An 18,475-nucleotide genomic window follows, 5' to 3' on the forward strand; every position below is an offset into this window, starting at 1 on the left:
ATCAAAAACAGTGATATGTAATAAGTGACATATGAACTTATGTTTACAAAAGATTTTTAGTTTTAACCCTTATACTAGCCATAGCTTCACAGAATAAAAATGGTCTTTAAAAGGTTCTGGATTTTTCACAGTGAAAACAAATGAGTCAGTCACAGGAAGAGTGGGAGAAAATTACCAATGCAGACATCTGTCTTGCCCTTAATGGCAGCTTCATGAAGAGGAGTGTAATTCCAATTATCCCGAGCGTTAGGATCTGCACCATGCCGCAAGAGAAGATTGACGACTTCAGCATGACCAAAAGAGCAAGCATTGTGAAGAGGGATAAGGCCTCCATCATCTCGGGCATGGACATTGGCACCACTCTGAAGCAAATATTCAACTACATCCTTCCGACCAAAACCTTGAAGAGAAAAAGGGAGAAAAGGTGTCAGGATGGGGTAAGAAAATTCCATGTCCACATGTACAGACTGAAACAACAAACTTAAATGACAGCAACCACTCTAAATAACAACCACAACTGGCACTGTTTACTAAAGGAGCATTGACACACTAAGGCTGTTTTTGAAACCCCTAAAAATTAGATTAAAATCAGTAGAAAAATAATAGTCAAGATTACTGGAACAATGAATAGGGCTCCCACAAGTCAACAGCTTCCTGAAAATGTAACAAAAAGAACAGAACAGTGACAACAAAACCTATTTTGTAGTCACTTTATATGGCTATTCAACTGAACAATATTTTATGTGATACTCTGTCAACCCACAGCCAGTTTGTGTATGGACCAATGGATGAGCCCTGGGAACAGTAAGGATGAGACTGGCTTCAAGCCAATGCATGTAGTGTCCAAGGTGGAAGTGTTTAAAGCCAGGCTGGATGGGGACCTTAGCAGCCTGATTTAGTGACTGACATCCCTGTCCATGGCAGAGAGGTTGGAAATACATGATCTTCAAGATCCTTTCCAACCCAAAAAATTCTATGATTCTATTTACAATTCATATTGTAAGCTTTTTAAAAAATAGCCATACAACAGGAAAAGTATTTCACAGAATAAAGTTTCTTGTTTTTTAAAAGAAGCAAGTAGGCAGCACTACTCTCAGGTTAACACTAGAAGCATGGCTATTTGCTTTCTAAGGAATAATTAACTTAAAAGTGTACACAGATTCCATCTTTGAAATAATCACTTAAGAAAGCCCTTAGGGACATAAGAAGTTTATCTGACACTATTCTAAATTGAAGAAATTTATTACGAGAGTATGCACAACCATAACTTAAACATATTCATAGTCTCTATTTTCAGTGATGTCTAAAATTATTATAAATATTTGATCCTGACTGAAGAACAAAAATGCTCTTATACATTCTCAGGCACTTTTTTACAAGCCTGTTATTCAAGTTAGTAGACAGCAAAAAACATACCCACTGGTACATCTGGGCTTAGAAATGTATCATAAATAAGGTAATTGCTCTTATAAAACATTTCTATAGCTACTATTTTTCAGTTTCAGCTGAATCTTGCATGCTTTTTTTAATGGCAAATAAACTAGGACAACAAGCTGTATCTTGTTTGCTCCAGTATCTCCACAGGAGGCCAGAAAGCCTTAGGATTTCTGCTTGTAGCCATTATGCCCATCTGGTTATGTTCCAAAGACCACTGCCTACAGAAATCCCTCCAAGGTTCCCTGAGTGTCTCTGTGGGTCTCAGGGATTATTATGGCAGTAAGAACCATATTTTGGTATGTACCACTCTTCTGTCAAGTACCTGCTGGGAAACAACCCATGTGCGCAGGACTTGCTCTTCCTTGCTTTAAGTATCTGACTTAGAAACTGTTTGCCTAAAAAGATCAAGACCTGGATGGGGATGAAGTTTGGGCTTTTCCCTCAGACAGAATAACCACACAGTTGCCAACACCACTGATACTCAGGTTGAAGCAAATTTAAACTTTGCTACAAATCATCCATGGAATGTCAGCAGATAGGTGTTAAGTCCCTGCAACCATAACCTAAAAATGATGTATTTTCCTGATAACAACACAGCGTTTCAGTGACAAAGCCACCAAAGCATACGAGAAGTGACAACATTTCAGTTACAACTGAACTTTTAGTTTTAGCTTAGTTGTGACTCAACCTTTTCATAGCATGTTCTTCACTAAAACTGACTTCAGTAAATCCCTCTCTTGGAGTAAGAGGCACTTTCACCATCTGAAGTTCAAAGAAAAACCCAACTGCCATTATTAAGCAATTTCTGGATCCTACTTGATAAGAGAAGATCTTGTAGACATATATGTCAAAGAGAAAGAGGCCAGAAAAAGTATTCAGAAAAGCCTTAGTTAAATTCTAACTTTTCTCCTCTTCCCTCAAAAGTCTGGTAAGGAACCACATTCACCACGAATTCATCATTATTATAAAAATCAGTTTATGTGAAACATTTTAATCCCAGAACGAACTTCAAGGTGATTTCAAGTAAAAGTCACAAGGCTATACTGGTGATGTGCTTCAATTTTTCAAAATACAATACTAATAACACAAATCTTAGCTTACTAGCACTTTGCCTATGATAGAATCACAGACTGTACAGCAAAATCACTTTTGAGTCTCAACATGACACCTACCCACCTTGCCTGTCCTAAGAGAGAATGGGAGCTCAGCTCACTTGGGATAAGAACTGGATCAGACACGTGGTCCATGCAAAACCCATTTATCTGCACTGGCACAGTAAGCCATATTCACTGCACATGCATGCATACTTCTGCTGCTGCAAAAAAAAATCAATACCTGTACATATACCCACGCACACATATTGTCTATATACTAAATTATACGCAGTGTATTTCTCATTCTTAAATACATTTAGCTTTCCTACCTAGGTATTATAAATACATAAAAATACTAGGTATTATAAATAACAGTATTTATAAATACCTGTTAGGTATTATAAATACTGTTATTTTTTAATGTGTCCTAATTTTTTTTCTTACCACTTCAAGCCTTTAAAACTTCTGCTTCTACTTTGAATGCATACTCAAAATTTACTAAATTCTTCGAGAATCTACACAAATGAGACTTTTGCAAGCGCCAGAGTTCTGCAAACACATCATCAAAGCTGTTATTTGATGACAGACGGCTTGGTATTTTCTTCTTTGAGTACCAAAAAACTGTTTTCCAGGACTGCTGCAATATGTTAGAAAAGCCTCTGATCAAATTCTCCATCCCAAATTTACACATCTGGTAGCTAAGCCACTCATTCTTATATACAAGGCATTCCTATCCCTCAGAGTGTTTTTGAAGGTAAAAGGCCAACCTTAGCAGGAATCAACTCCATAACTGAAAACCAGCTGTAGTGAACCTCATAACAGGCATAGAGAATTCACTTAGATCCCTCTGTTTAGTACAGAGGTTCAATCAGATACAGCTCCTGAGCAGCCTGCAGCTTCTCTCTGTGCAATGCCTGCATCCATTCAGAAAATGCCTCCAGTAGAGCAACACCCCCCAACTACCTGTATCTAATTTAGTGTTGAGATGGGCTCACTTGCATCACACCAATTTTTGTAACTTCTCTCCAGTACTGAGTGCACCGCAGGGATTCCTTACTTCCTTGTGGAAGCATCTGTAGAAGAGGGCACCATATATGGAAGGAGAATTATTTTCTCATCACGTTCTAAAGGATGCATGTGTACAGAGGAAATGACCAAACTGCACAATGGCCTCTCCTCGTGCTGTTTTCCAAGACTGGAAAGTAGGGAGTGCCTTTGCTGACACAGGGCAGGCAGCCACTACCTCCTGTATTAGTTCCTCTTTGCCATTAGTCAGCTGCTGCAAAAACTATTTCAAACCACAACATTGTGATTTTTAAGGGCTGGGGATTTTCTTTGGCTCTTGAGCTTTTATACAAAGACCACCAAAGCGGGACCATAGCTTGCAACCGTGCAAGGTAACTGTCTTATCATCATGAACATTTGGATTTTTTTGTTGCAAAGAAGGAGGGCTGGCTACTCAGGACCTCCAGCTGACACTCTTCTACCATCTGTGACAACTGAACACCTCACTGCACTTGCTCCCTGACCAGCTACAAATTTTTAGCTGACAATTCCTGATTATAAACCATAATAGAAATGTGTAACTGTATATAATTAAAAATGTATTTATTTACAGTCACTATGTGCCACAATTGACATTTCAGCTAATACTGATGAGATGAAAAGGTAATAGAAAGAACTGAGCTTCAATGCTTCTCCCCTACCCTGGGCATTCATATTTTTGATGAATTTCAGATTGCAGGAATGGCATTTTGGTACTTGCCAAGTCCCTGAAGCCTTGTGATACTTTGAAGTTTGACACATACTGTGGTGAAAAAGACTGGCTCGAGCAAGTATATGCAGGTTATAGTGGGAAAGGATGGAGCCCATTTTATCGTGAAGGGAGTGGGCTCCTGACTGAATCTTCACTACAACTTACCACTACAAAATCCGAAGAGTAACCTTCCCCAAAGCCCAATATGTATTATCTCTGATAATGACACATGCCCAGGGAGAGCTTGTAGTGGTTTTTTTTAATATACTTTATTTTAAAATCCACCTTTACAAAATGACACATGGAAAAAGAGGACTTAGTTTTATTTTCTTTTTTTAAATTGCTCGGTAAAATCTGTGAAAAGTCTTAAAAAACAGAACCCAAGTCCAGACCTCAGAATGCCACTCTAAAAAAGGAAAAAAAGGCAATACAAAACCTATCAGTGTATTTCAACCCCATCTCTTCCATATAAAAAGTCTCAAAACTGAAAGAAACTAGTCAGAAAAGTTTTGTAATGTATTTTCTAAGAACACCAAGCCAATTAGTATAAACAAAGCAGGAATACAACAGATTTTTGCTTTCACTTCCTCGAATGGAATTCCTTTAGAGGCAGAAGACAAAGGAAGTTAGTATTACTCCAATTGTGAGTAATGGGGTAAAGGCAAAGCAAAACAAAAACAGTAACTCCCAAGTTCGAGAGTTACTTAAGTCTACCTTTCACATGGAGTCTACTGAAGGTGGGCTGACAACAGTGGAGTTCGACCTGAGGCAGTAAAGAGTGTTAAATCCAGAAATTATGCAAATATTTTATACCACATGTTAACCAGAAACTTTCAGCATCTCCTACAGTCTGGTGAGAGGAGGAATTAATTTCTCTCTATCAGTTCTGGAGAACATTTAAGCATGGCAATGGTGTTACTCATTTACACACCAACATTAGAAGTTGAACAACTACGCGAACTTATTGCTGTGCAATTTTTCAAACAAAAATCTTTCTGTAGATCAGGAGTCCTTTATAAAGTCAAGACTTTAAAGATCACTCCTGTTCAGAGAGATAAACTAGATCACTGTATTGAATGAGAAACATCTTAGGCACCCAAAGGAAGCCCAAACCAACCAAAACCAACCAAACAAAACCCCTCGCTTCTCCAAAAGGCTCTAAAACATACACATTTGTTTAGAAATTCAGAGTCAACTAGTGAAGAGGCAGGACTGCTGCATATGAAAGAATAGCTGCAAAATTGTTTTCCTCTGACAGGATATTTTAAGTTGTCTCCTGGGCTCTCTTACTGATCAAGTTTCTTAAATTTATGAAATGCTGCTGCCCTAAGAAGGCTTTCAAAAACTTAGACCTCTTAGGTCTGAGTCAAGACTACTTAACACAAAAAAAGGACATCTTAAATAGAAACTTTTTTTAAGATAATTCAGTAAAGAAATGAACATCTTTGTTACTATCCATGCTGCTCAGCCAAAAAGAAGCTGCTGTCTTCTGCAGCCTGCCAGCCTTCGGGTCCTACATCTAAGGCTGTAATCAAATCAAAACCACCAACACAAAAACAAGTTACAGTCAGGTCTTTGTCTGAAAAGGTGGGATACAATCTTCTGGCCTGCTGCCAGAGAAAGCAGTTGTTCTGTGACGTCAGTTGTTTGCGTACTAAAGTCTTGAATTAACAAAGTCCACTTGTTAAAAATAAGAATGCAAAAAGCTTAGAAATGGTGTTATCTGACAGGCACCTTCATGGGTGCAATTCCAAAAACGCGCAGGCCTGCTGAAATCCACCAGAACTGTACCTGGGACAAGTGTCCCTGTCGGAGCTCACGTGTCACAACATGAACAGAACAAACCCCGCTCCAGATGTCCTTAAGGCTAGCCGAGGTTTGTTTTTTTAAAAAAAGAGGAAAAAGGGAAAAGGAAATAGACCGAGAGCAGACGCCGCTGCACCGCTCGCAGCCCCCACCGCGTGGGTGACCCCGAGCGGGCCCCGGGGCCGGGCAGAGCCGGGGGGAGGCGATGCTCGGGGCGATGGAGCGCCCGGACCCTCGAGCTCCGCCCGCCCGAGCGGCCCAGGCTGCCGGCGCTGCCCTGCGGCCCGGCCCGGCTCCCCCCGCCCGGTACCTGCGGCGAAGTGCAGCGGGCTGGACTTCCTGCCCGCCGTGTCGCGGCTGTTCACGTTCTCGGGCCGCACCAGCCGCTTGACCCGCTCCACGTCCCCGTTCCTGCAGGCCTCGAACAGCTCCCGGGCCGGCTCGGCCGCGGCCGCCGCGCCGCATCCCGGTGCCTCAGCCAGGGCGGCAGCGCCGCCCGCGCAGCGCCGCCCCGCCATGCCGAGCCGAGCCGGGCCGGGCCGGGCCGGGCCGCCCCCGCAGCCCCCGCACGGCCCCGCACACGCTCCGGGCGGGCGCTGCGCCCGGCGGAGGGATCCGGGCACCGCCGGCTAAGTGCGCAGGCGCGCCCGCCGCGAGCCTCCGCCCACCGTGAGGCCCATCCCGAGGCCGCTCCCGGGGATCCGAGCGGAGTTTCCGTGCGTTGGTGCTTGGGAGCCGTGAGGAAGCAGCAGACAACTCACACAGCCTGTCTTTAAGCTGCTGCCCTCTCCTTCGTAAGGGATGATGATGATGAGCATAAAAAGTACAGTATAGCGATTCGTCCCACATTCGTTCCAAAATGTGCCTGTGCTACTTACAGTAATTGAATGTAGAGTAGGAGGTGATGACTGTTCAGACTGCATTTTGGTGCTAATAACTTCATGATCCTTGCAGTTACTTACATAGCAAAGTACTGTGGCTCAAAAGGAAGTTAAGTGATTGCATATTAACTATGGAGTGGAAATTATACAATATAAATGATGTAGTTTATTTTATTCACCTTGAAAAACAGGTATCAGAAAATACTATTAGTTGACTGCCAATTCAAGGTTTTGGAAGACAATGGAAAGCACCTCTTTCCCTCTAGTAACCCTTGCCAGCTTAATGGAAAAGCCTGACCCTAGATGGGACTGACTAGAAGAGGATTCAGCTGATAATTTTGAAATGTATTTTTCCACTCACGCCATATTAAAATGCTTACTTTTCTACAAGATAGTTGAATAGGGCCAGTAGCTTCCAGTTCCAAAGGCAGAGATAAGTACCTCCAAATCCAATTGAACTTGCAGACTATTGTTATACTAGGAAAATCAGTGACCTAAGAACATGGAAAGAGATCCAGCACATTTGTACAGTTTAGTCATTTACACTCTGTCAAACATCCTTGTCTCTGAAACAGGGCAGTTACATCCAAATTGCCTCTCCCTGTTTAGTACTACTGCCTAAACTGTGCCCAGGAATTTTTTGGTGGGGGAGACTACTACCTGTCCCAGGTCCACACCATGCTATAGTAGCAGATCAAGGTCCAATGCCTGTGTCTGTGTCCTCGCACTGTTTAGTTTGCTGATGTACACATAGCCGCAGTAGCAGTGTGACAGAAGAATGCAGCCAGCACAGGGACAGAAACCACTTGCTTTGACAAACACATGATGCCTTGGTCATGTGTGTTTTCTGCAATCCCACTGGCTTTTCTCTGTGTCTCCGTTTAAATTACAAGCTGTGCTCAGCAGGCAGGAAAAAGTCAGGCTATGGCCAGAGTCCCTCGATCAGCGTTGTCACACATACATAATTCATCCACTGCTTTACATGGGGCCATAATGTTTCAGCATAAACTGTCATCAAATGTGGCTCATAGGCCTGCAGCTGTCCCAGACCTTCCCAACTTCTCCAAAGTATGCATGATGAAAACTTCCCTTTCTACATGTAGGCTCTACAGACTGAAAACAAGACCTGCAATGATGCCATTTGTATCCTTTATTAGCACCATCAGTTTAGCTGGAAAAAATACACAAGCTTTTGCATTCATAAACCATTCTCCAGGCCAACAGCAGAAGTAGTAAATGCATTAACTTGGTTGCTTTCATTTCAAAATGGATGAAGTATCTAGACTGTGTATCTTAAAGTCTGTGGAAGTGTAAGTACCTGTGTAAATACAAACACAACCTGCTCCTCAGGTCTTTGAAGTAAGTTTAAAACCGGAACAATTATTTCACTGCTTCACTATAAACTCTATCATTGCTTCTTTCCTTGGCTAAAGGAGTTATCAAGTGCTAATGACAAAAAAAAAAAGAGTTTGAAAAAGAGTAGGATTATAAAGAGCGTGGTCTAAAATAAACAAACTCCCCATTCTTTCCACATCACTATACCCAAAAGATACTATTATTCTAAATTACTTATGACCTGACTTCCTTTTCCAGTATGTCTTCCTGATAGCTTGAATTTGAAACTGTGACAGGTATCTGTGAATAGAAACAATTTAAAAAAAAATATTATACTGTAAGAGCAGGATTCAATTAGCCTTGAATTCACTGAGTCAAACACTCAGCATATTTTAGGACTAGTGTACTAATAGCTTTCACAGTGACTTTTGAGATTCACGTCACGTAAAAAATCCCTACTTTTTATTTTATTTATATATTTCTTTATGTTACGAGAAAATAATCTGTAAAATCCAATGTTTTTCTTCCATCTTCTGTACAATAGTATGGTCAGAAAACCATAACTGAAATATATGCCAAATCCCACCCAATATATGTGGTAGAGATTTTTCAAGAGACACCTGTTATCAAGACTACCCGAGAGGCTCAGCCATTAACAGCTTGGAAACATTTGACTGTTATTCCTTTTAGTGTAATTTGTATTATACCAATGGCCTCTACCTTTGCAGTTCATTTATCCTAGTGGAGTAATCTGGCCTAATAGAAAGTAAGTATTTTGGAAGTGTGCTCAGTTTGTTTAGAAACATGCTTGGTTGGTCGCTAGAGGGCAGGAAAGGAAAGGAGAAAAAAAGGGAGGAAAAAAAGCAGAAAAAGAGGAAAAAAATAAGAGGAAAAATTAAAAATAAATAGAAAAAGAATTAGAAAAATAAAGAAAGAGAGGGGCTGCTGGGTATGGACAGACTGAGGCAGCCTTTAAAAAAAACTTTTCCTTTGTGCTTAGGAGACTGTTTGCTGACGGCGAGAGACGTTGTCCGTGCCAATCTACAAGGCAGTCCATCAGATTTAGGATTTTCAACTGTCAGTCATTCATGTCATGAGGATTTCTCAGCTCTTTCTAATTGGTCTCTGCAGTGCTTTGCCTTGCTCTTGGAAGGAAAGTAAAATGCTAGAATTAAATAGAACATTTTAAGAGTTCAGAAATTTAGCTTATTTCAAAAGGCGAATGATTTTAAATTTATTCCATTTGAAGTACTTCCAGATGAGACTTGGAAAAAAAAAAAAACCAAACCAGAGATAATTAATATTGAATATCAGGAAATAATAAAACATTCCTATAAAGATAAGAGTTAATTTTGGAGAGAAGTAAAAGGAACCTATTGTTTGTTACTAAATTTTTACAACTATAAATAGAAACGTTCTCAGTCCAAGATACTTTTTCTAAATTAAAAGAGATGCTGATCAATTTAAGAAATATGAACTCAGAACAAAACCAAAGCAGGCTGTAAATCACTGAATATGTGTAGCAGTGGATCTTTAAAGAAACTTTCTCCCTTCCCTTTCTTATTCTATACATCAAGTACTTTGGCTATGCATCTTAAACAAGACCTGCCAGTCATCTGTGGTGTATTATATGTGCCAGCTTTGTTTTACCAGCAGATGGGGTAAAGTGGAATAAATATAAAATGTTGTTCTGGAATAATAAAGGGATTAAAAAAAATGAAAGGAGTGGAGATGGTGAAATGTTGAGAGACTGAGCATTGCAGAGAGGAGCAAACACAGAGCCACGTGGTCCCTCTAGGAGATGGGGATACACTGTGAGTTGTTGATGAGGTTTAATGGTGGGTGATTTAGTTATCAAAATACTGTATCTGTGTATGCAGCAACCAAGATAATTCATCAGCTTGGTGACCACCTGTGGTGACAGCAGTTAGAGAAGATTCTTTTTGGTGGTAGGGAGAAGCTTGTGATGCTGGCATTAGAAGAACGGATAAGTGTATGAGAGTTCATGGAAACTAGGTTACGCAGAAAAAAAAGGCCTTTAGTCCAGAACCCTTGTGATTTATTTAAAATGATTCCAGTTTTGCTGTCAAAGTCTGCTAGAGAGAAACATGTCTAGAGGGCTTAAAGGGAGCTTTTGTTTGTTTTTCTGTAGTGCCTGGAACATTCCGGGCTGACAGAGAGCTTTTTTAAAAGCATAGATTCCACACATGCGAAGCAGAATTACATGGAGTGCCAGCATGGGAACATGGCAGAGACCTGGGAAATTTTTGTTTGTTATTGGTAAGAAAGCCACAAGCAGCAGAGGAGCAGTAAGGCCAAAGATCAGCATTGTCTAGGGATGCCAGCAGAACAGATTCATTTGTATCTCAAAGAGGTACAATGATACAAAAATGCTAAAAGCAATTAAAGGCAAATTAGAGTGTCTGTCCAACCATGACATATTCAGCTTTTCTGAAGCCAATCAAAAGAAAAAAAATTGTGGGCTACCCAGGTTATAATCTGCATAGAACTGACTGAGGTACTAACAGGGAAATAGCAATTCTCTTGAAAAATAATCTTAGAGGGATAAAATTTCAGAGGACCAACAACTAGCAAGAGACTCTCCATGCATTTAAATTGCAGTTCGAGTGACAATTATTTTAACAGATTTCAATATTTGTTTCCTATTTCAATTAAAAGCAAAAAAAAGAAAAAAGGCTGTGTGGAGGTTCAGACATCTTCACAGTTTATTGTGGGCATCTAACAGAAGCATCCAGGTCCTCCAAGTAATTAACAAAGCAGACAGTGATGCACTCTTAATTGCCTCTGAAGCACTGTAACTCTTTCCATTGATGGCATAAGAAGCCTGTACTTTTAATTTCAATACCTAAGTTAGTTGTTGCCTACACTATGCAAATACCATACAGAGCAGACAGTGTGAAGGAAAGCAAAGAAGCAACTAAATGCAATGTTTTTTTTAGAAAGTGTTAGTCTACTACTCCAAATACTTGCACATAGATTGGCAAATTGTGATGCCACTCTCAAGCTGTTATTTCAGGACAGATCTTTGAGAGGCAATTTCTCAACAATTCAAATGATGGCTTCTTGGAACAGCTAGTTTCACAGTCCAGGGGAAAAAAACCCAAACCCTAGGCTATTCTTGACTTGAGCCTAAGAAACACAATTACTTTGTTTAAGAACTTGTTTTAGTTTCATCAAGAAGTAATAATTATCAAATCCACTAAATTTCAGTATTTCTAATGGAAGGTTCCTGATGAAAAGTAGTCCATGGCACTGATTGAGAAGAGAAATTGAGATGAGAGGAAGGAATTTCATTACAGTGGAATTAAAATCAGATATGAAAACAGTAAAATCTTAAAACTTACTGTGAAGAATATATTTATGCATGTTTTAACTGAGGGACAGAAAGTAGGAAACAAGTTCAAGTGGTTGTCAGAGTCACACTCTAACACACATTGTCACAAATTGTCAGTAAAAACCAATAAAAATAAATAATACTTTTTTTTTTAAAGGCAGATTATGAGACATGAACACAGTTATGTATATATTCTACTAAGCATAAGTTATCATGGAGCTAAACCAATATATGGCAACTAGAAACTTCTCCTTTGGGATGTTTTTTCCAACACCTTATGGTTCACTGTAACCCATAATACTGTCTCAAGAAGTGGAGAATACATTTTGTGAGGGACATTCTTGGAGAAAAAACATTTTGTGCTCCATTAAGATAATTCTTATGTTTCTGCAAGCAAGGTTTAAAATCTCCATTCAAAGATATTTCTGCTTGTAAAAGAAAAATCTCATAATACTTAGACATTTATCAGGTAAAAATATTCATTTGCATTCCCATCTGAATGTGGAGTAGGCAGCCACACTGCATATAAGGGACTAAACCTCACTTAAGGGGCATCAGTTTAAGTTATTTGTGCTATGAGTAAATTGAAGATAGAATCTCTTTATCAGACCTCTGAGATAGAAACAAAGCAACACAAAAGCTGCTTATACCTTAAATTTAATGAAGAATTGGGCCTAACAAAACTTAAAAAACCCAGAGTGGTCAAAAAGTTCTAAAATAATGGTATGTTTGAACTGTCTTAAGAACAAACTAAATTGCAAAACTGAGTTAAAAGTCATTAATTTAGCTTCATTTTGAGACTCTGCCACATAGGTCTCTATTTTTTTATTTATTACCTGACTAAATGTGTTAAGCAATTTTTAAAATTATTTATTAATTGATAGAATGGTATATTGGTAGCCTTTGTTTATTGTTAATATAACACACTTAAAGGATGGGAAAATATTAGCAAGTAAAGTATTGTTTGTTTCCATCACAGTGACATAAATGCATTGCAATGTAACATTCATTTATGTATGTATAAAGCCTTTTCCTGGATTTTGTATTTTCTAGTAAACGAGGGAAAATTTTAGGCACTTTATTCAGACGGTTTATTCTAGGATTATTTCTGTGATCTACTTCTTTCTGTAATTATTACAAACAACTGAGATGTTTCTTCTATATAGTTTATAGAAAGACTTATAACCATAATTTATGTCTGTATTAATCCATAGAAAACAATTTTCCCATTCATTCCAGAAAATTACTGGTTTTCTTCTTGCATCAAACATACCTTGATTGTTGAAATGTTGCCTTGTGGTCACTCTCTCAAGATCATGGGTCTACACTAATGTAACCTTACTGCCTAAAAATAGCAAATCGTAGTGCTTGTATTTCACCTGGGCCTGTGATGAATTTCCATGACATGTGCCCACTGTGTACTGGGCCAGCACAGCCAATGCCCAATACCTGATAAATTCCTCTTTAGATGGCAATATTTTTGAGGGCTTAGGGTAATCCTGTGTCATGGGGATTTTAGCTATCTGGGACATACATTTAAAAGTTATCCTTTTTGTATTTTAGGGTGACTGAATCAATTTCTTTATAATTGAAAAATGGGTCCTTTTTACTTTACACAAATGCTAACTATTGCTGCTAAGATGAAGTTACGCAAGGTGTCATTTCAACATCAAGGTTACTTGGGGTTAAAACTAAATATATCTCAGGTTCTCTCCTTCTGGAATCCCTCCAGGAGAGTGAATGGTAATCCTTCTCTCTTTCTTTTTCAATTCTTTGCCTCATTTGGCCAGGCTCCTTGGTCTTCAAGAGAAGTACTTAGCTGAAGGAGTCTCCTACCCCACTTCACCTGTAAATGCCCAGTGGGAACCTAACTTACTTTCCAGATCCACCTCATGACTTGAACAATTTCAAGGCTGGAAACAGAACAGCTGAATGGAAGATTAGATTGGTGTGGAGGAGTGGGCATGATTAAGACTTTAAAACCTTAAAGACATCTGAAATGCTATCACTGCATACAATATACAGGCACACAAATAAAGGTCCCACAGGCATCTAACAGTGAAATAGCTTTCTCACAGCAGGTTACTGCTGGTTTTCTTCAGAAGTAATTTAACTAATGATCCTTTCTCTGTTGTCTGGACAGCTCATGCAGCAGAGCTACTTCTGCCTTCTTGATACTGTCCATGCATGGAAACTCTTCAGTGTGGACTAGAATAACCCTTGCAGTGTAGATGATGTAGCACCCAGCTGTTCTTGTGGCCTACTTAGCTTGTAAATGAAACTCCTGTGCAATAGATAAACACTGGACACAAGTTGACCTAATTTCTATTTGTTCCAAGATAAATTACATTCCTTGGAAAAAATACATGGAATGCATGCTAGTTACTAGGGATCTTTAATTGTAGGCAAACAAATTATTTTTATCATTGAAGTTAGTTTGACACAACCAGCCAGGTATTCAGAAGGGTGCAGAGCACTGAAGAACTGATGACAGTGTATAAACAAATGGCTCAGGGATTTTGTTCTCTATACAGGCACTTTGTGACAGTATCTAAAAAGTCTAGTAGGAATATCAGTTTCACATTTTATAGCTAGACTGAGTGATTCAAAAGCAGCCTCTGCTGTAGCAAAGATCTGAGAGGCCGAAGTGCAGACTTATCAGAACAACTGATACATGCCTGTCCTCATTTTATCCAAGATAGAACAATCACAGTAAGTAAACATCAGGAGGTATTACAAATCCTCAAATTTAGTCAAAAAAAAATTTAGCAAAACAAACTTGGAAACAAATAAAATCATATTTTTTCTGAGCTATTCTCATTTGGCACCTACTCGGGTAACACAGAGAGGGCATCTCTGGAAAGCTGAATTCACCTTACAGAGAGTATGATGTAGAAACTGACCCCTGCATTTAACAGCACAGTAACACCAGCTTCTGGGGGAGAACTGGTTTGCTTTTAGCAGAGACCTCATGGAGTCCTGTAGGTGTAGGCCACCTTGGCTAAAAACTGAATCAGTTATTTTTTCCCCAGGTGGCCCAGTTTTGGTTAGCAAAGTATTGTAAAATTTGGAGTAGTCATATTGACTTGCATAGAGGGACCTGCATATGGGAAGTTCAGTAGCATACCTAAATGCTTTGCTAAATGAGCTGGTCAGCTGCCAGTCCCTTTAGGACTGGAGAAGAATCTGAAGGCTTTGCTTCTGTCCTGGCAGAAGAGAGAGAAATAAATAAATCTTACAATAGATTCCCTTAGCTAACATTCCTCAGTACTGTTTTATTTATCTCTGGACAGATTTATAACGTACTTTGATGCTGAGTTCATAACATTCTTAAAAGGAATATTTAATGTCTCTGAAGAGAAGAAACCTTTTGTGTAAGAAATCAGAGACATTATGCTTCACAATAGTGAGAAATGAAACAAGTATTCATGCTACTTGCATTGCTCAAAAAAGGTGTGGGAAACCATAGTGGTTAAACTGAAACTGTACTAAGGGCTACCCCGAGACCACTCCCTAAAGTAACAACCTTGTCTGTTGGAAGCACAGGCTAAGACATTGTGTGAGCTGGTCCCTCACAATGCTGAGACTCCAGCACCTGGGGCCACTGAGGCTGCAGGCAACTTGTGAGGCAGCAGGATGGATGGAAGATGGACAGGGAGCACAGCACTACTGTACATACAGCTGTCTTGTCTTTTTTATGGAGGTAATTACCCAGTTGGGATGGTAGAAGAGTTCACTGTAGGAATGGTAGGAGTTAATTTAAGAGTGAAGGATGAGTTAAGTAGAAGCAGATGTGCTGCAAAGTGATATTTGAACCACCCAAATAGTTCTATCAGCAAAATGGAGTAGTCATGACCTTATTATTATTACTCTAATCAGAAATGTGTGAACTCCAAGCTATGCTCCCACACAGGTCAAGCTCTTAGTGTTACTTTAGATAGAGATCTGTATGTATGGACAGAAGTCAGCTTGGCACAACACTGAAACTCATCCTTTAGGAAAGAAGCCTAAGGGACCGGATTTTACCTTTAGTTACTGATCTACTTCAGAAATATACTTTGTCTTCACAAAGAAACAAGGAGTCCAAGATTGTCTGTTTGTATTTTAAAATTGCCTGGTTACCGATTTTTTTAATTTCTAAGTTACACTTTGTCCAAATACTTTAGTCAGAGGATTTAGTGAGTTATTTTTTTTTTAGGCAAACTGCCAGTGTCCTCTTTTAAACCACTGCTTCTGCTTTAGCTGATCCCAGCACAAATGTGAAGGCTTATGTGACTTCATACTCTCTGGACAGGGCTTCCAAACTTAAAAGTATGTCAAAGCTTTATATAGCCCCTCTGTATCTATATTGGGAGGAGTTGTGTGAAGCAGATAGCTATGTAGTCATTGTGAGTACTGGCAAATTCTGCTGCTTTTTTTACTTTTGATGCCAAGCACTGATAAATCTTGGAACACAGCTGGTGCCATTTGGAAACCCTGCCTTTCTATCTGTTGTTCAGGGAAAAAGAAGTTGAGTGAAGAGAAACCACCATAAACATCATGTGCATTATGTGTCAAAAAGTTTCAAACCAGAAATTTTAAAATCAGTGAAAGACTTTAGTTTTTCAGGCCAAAATGGTGCTTTTGTTATGCTAAATACTGCCTTAGAAATATGGCTAACAAATTACCTTTGTAATTCTACAAAACCAGGCTATTTTGTACCTTGCAAAACACTGAGGCACTTAAAGTTACTAAATGAAACTATTAGCATAAATATTAACCAAAAATACGAAACAATCAAAAACTGCATGTAAAAGAAGTCTAAAAATTGTTGAGATTTTGGGAGGGAGGTAGATATTTTCACTAGTGAGTGACAATGATCTGCACTTTGAGGCTTCTTAATAGGAAAACTTATATTGCTTCTCTTGTAGGAAAAAGTATGTTTGGGAAAAAAAAAACAACAAACCAAACCCAAACAATAAGAAGAGAAAGACCTTCCATGATTTCTTAATATCTTGACTAGTGTTCATTTCACATTCTGCCTTTCAATTCAGGGGTCTCTAAACAGCTTATTAACTAGCAATTTTACTGTCAGCTATTGGAAGGCTTTAAATGATCAAGTGATTAACAAAGGAAAATATGACAGAGGTAAGAGAATTGAGTTTTCTGTCTGAAGCTTAGCTTGGGCCAGTTGTATTGTGCTGTGTGCAAACAACAACTTGACATGGGCATTGACATTCTAGGCTAAATTCAGAAGGAATTCAAAGCAAGGCCACAGTGACCTGCAGGGATTTATTTTATCCTTTGCTATGTGCCTTTTACTACCTTATATCACGCTCCCAAGTTTATTTATATGAAATTAACATCCTCCTATTTTTAAGTTACTTCTGAATATGGTGTAGAGCCCTCCCTTTAAAAGATACATTAATAGTTGTGCATTTGTGCTGCCAAATCTGCACGTGTTTGCAGCAGATCCATTGACATGCTAACCTTGCTTTTGCACCTGGTGTGTTAGCATATGGTAGGACTAATAGCACTGTTACAGTGAGGCACTGCTTTGGAGCTCATCTTTTAAGATGCCTCTCAGCTGCAACTGAGACCATGTCTGGTCTTAGTCATTTTTCAGGACAAAGGAGTTCATCTGAAGTCCTGCTGTGTCTGCAGCAAACCTCTGACATGACCCAAAATGAATTAGGACTCACTGAATCAATTCTTGACTGTCTTTGTTAGCTACACATGAGAGGAGGCAAGGATGGATCTGATCCCTTCCCATGGTGTCTTCTGGGCAAGAAGGGCAGATTGAGCTTCCTGCTGTATTCCCTCCCGTTACCTGCCTTACCTCAGTTGAGTGATGAGTTTTCCACTGTGGAGAGTTTGTTGTGCAGACACGTGAGCTCAGCCTCGAGGCTGGCACACAGCAGCTAGACGCTCTTGTGTCTAGCACAGCTCCTCTAACTGGAGGGACAAAAAAAAAAGAGAGAGGAAGAGGAATGGGATGTCAGGAAAAAATGTGCCTCTTAAAATGTCACACACCATTTTAGCTGTCACCTTTTCCTAACATCTGTGTTGCATCACCTGAGGCAGGTGGCAAAGGAAACAGAGCAAAGAAAGGGTAGTGGCTAGCATCACCTCTGAATTAGAGACCTTGTGCTTAGCACTGCTCAAGGACACTGAAAGTCTGGTTTTTTTAGTTTTGATTTTTTTTTTAAATAAAGACCAAGATTGAATTTCTATTAAAGTAATGATGTTTAGATAAAATCAAATGTGCCTACAAAACACTTAGCTGCAGGGAAAATATAGAACTTATGAAGACTTCAAATTTCCCTTTATATTTAGACAATGTGTTTAAAGAAAAAGATTTTTGCTTAGTTTTTTCTTGGCACATGTTACATTTAAATTACGACCTAAGCGATGGGGGAAAAGGATCAACATGAACTGGAAGTGTTCCCTTATGCTTCCCAAGGAAAGTGTAGGACTCCACAAAAAAGTGCCATGTCAGTAGCCATTTCAGGGCTTTGCACAGAGACAGAAGGAAGCTTCTGAGATATGGAGCCTCTAGCTCGATTTGTTTCCTAGCCTGACATCCATTTTTTTCCAGTATGATTTCCTCCCGCTCTCTGCCTCCTACTCCATGTTAGAACCAATTTAATAGGTAATTCCAGACATTCCTACTCAAAACTATCTCCCAGCAGGAAATCAGTGCCCTATTTTTCAGATTTTAAAAAAGGAAGCAAACTAAGTATTTTTTCAGAATGTATGCTCATATCTCTCCTATCCACTCTATATGCATGGATAAACTTTTGCATCAGCCATCCTATCATCTGCCTTCTGG

At 39.4% G+C, this 18,475-nt stretch overlaps 1 protein-coding gene across 1 annotated transcript in view; it reads right to left on the reverse strand.

Annotated features, from left to right (window-relative positions):
- Window positions 1-6,748, reverse strand: part of TNKS2 (tankyrase 2) — a 31,601-nt gene extending 24,853 nt beyond the window's left edge. Inside the window, exons 1-2 of the mRNA XM_017803965.1 lie at window positions 6,404-6,748; window positions 176-400 (exon numbers count right to left, since the gene is read on the reverse strand). Of these exons, the coding sequence (XP_017659454.1) occupies window positions 176-400; window positions 6,404-6,611 (433 nt within the window). The 5' untranslated portion in view covers window positions 6,612-6,748. The remainder of the gene's footprint in view (window positions 1-175; window positions 401-6,403) is intronic.
- Window positions 6,749-18,475: the final 11,727 nt, after the last annotated feature.

The sequence above is a fragment of the Lepidothrix coronata genome, unplaced genomic scaffold (assembly GCF_001604755.1).
Source record: "Lepidothrix coronata isolate B3197 unplaced genomic scaffold, Lepidothrix_coronata-1.0 Scaffold8, whole genome shotgun sequence".
Taxonomy (NCBI): domain Eukaryota; kingdom Metazoa; phylum Chordata; class Aves; order Passeriformes; family Pipridae; genus Lepidothrix; species Lepidothrix coronata.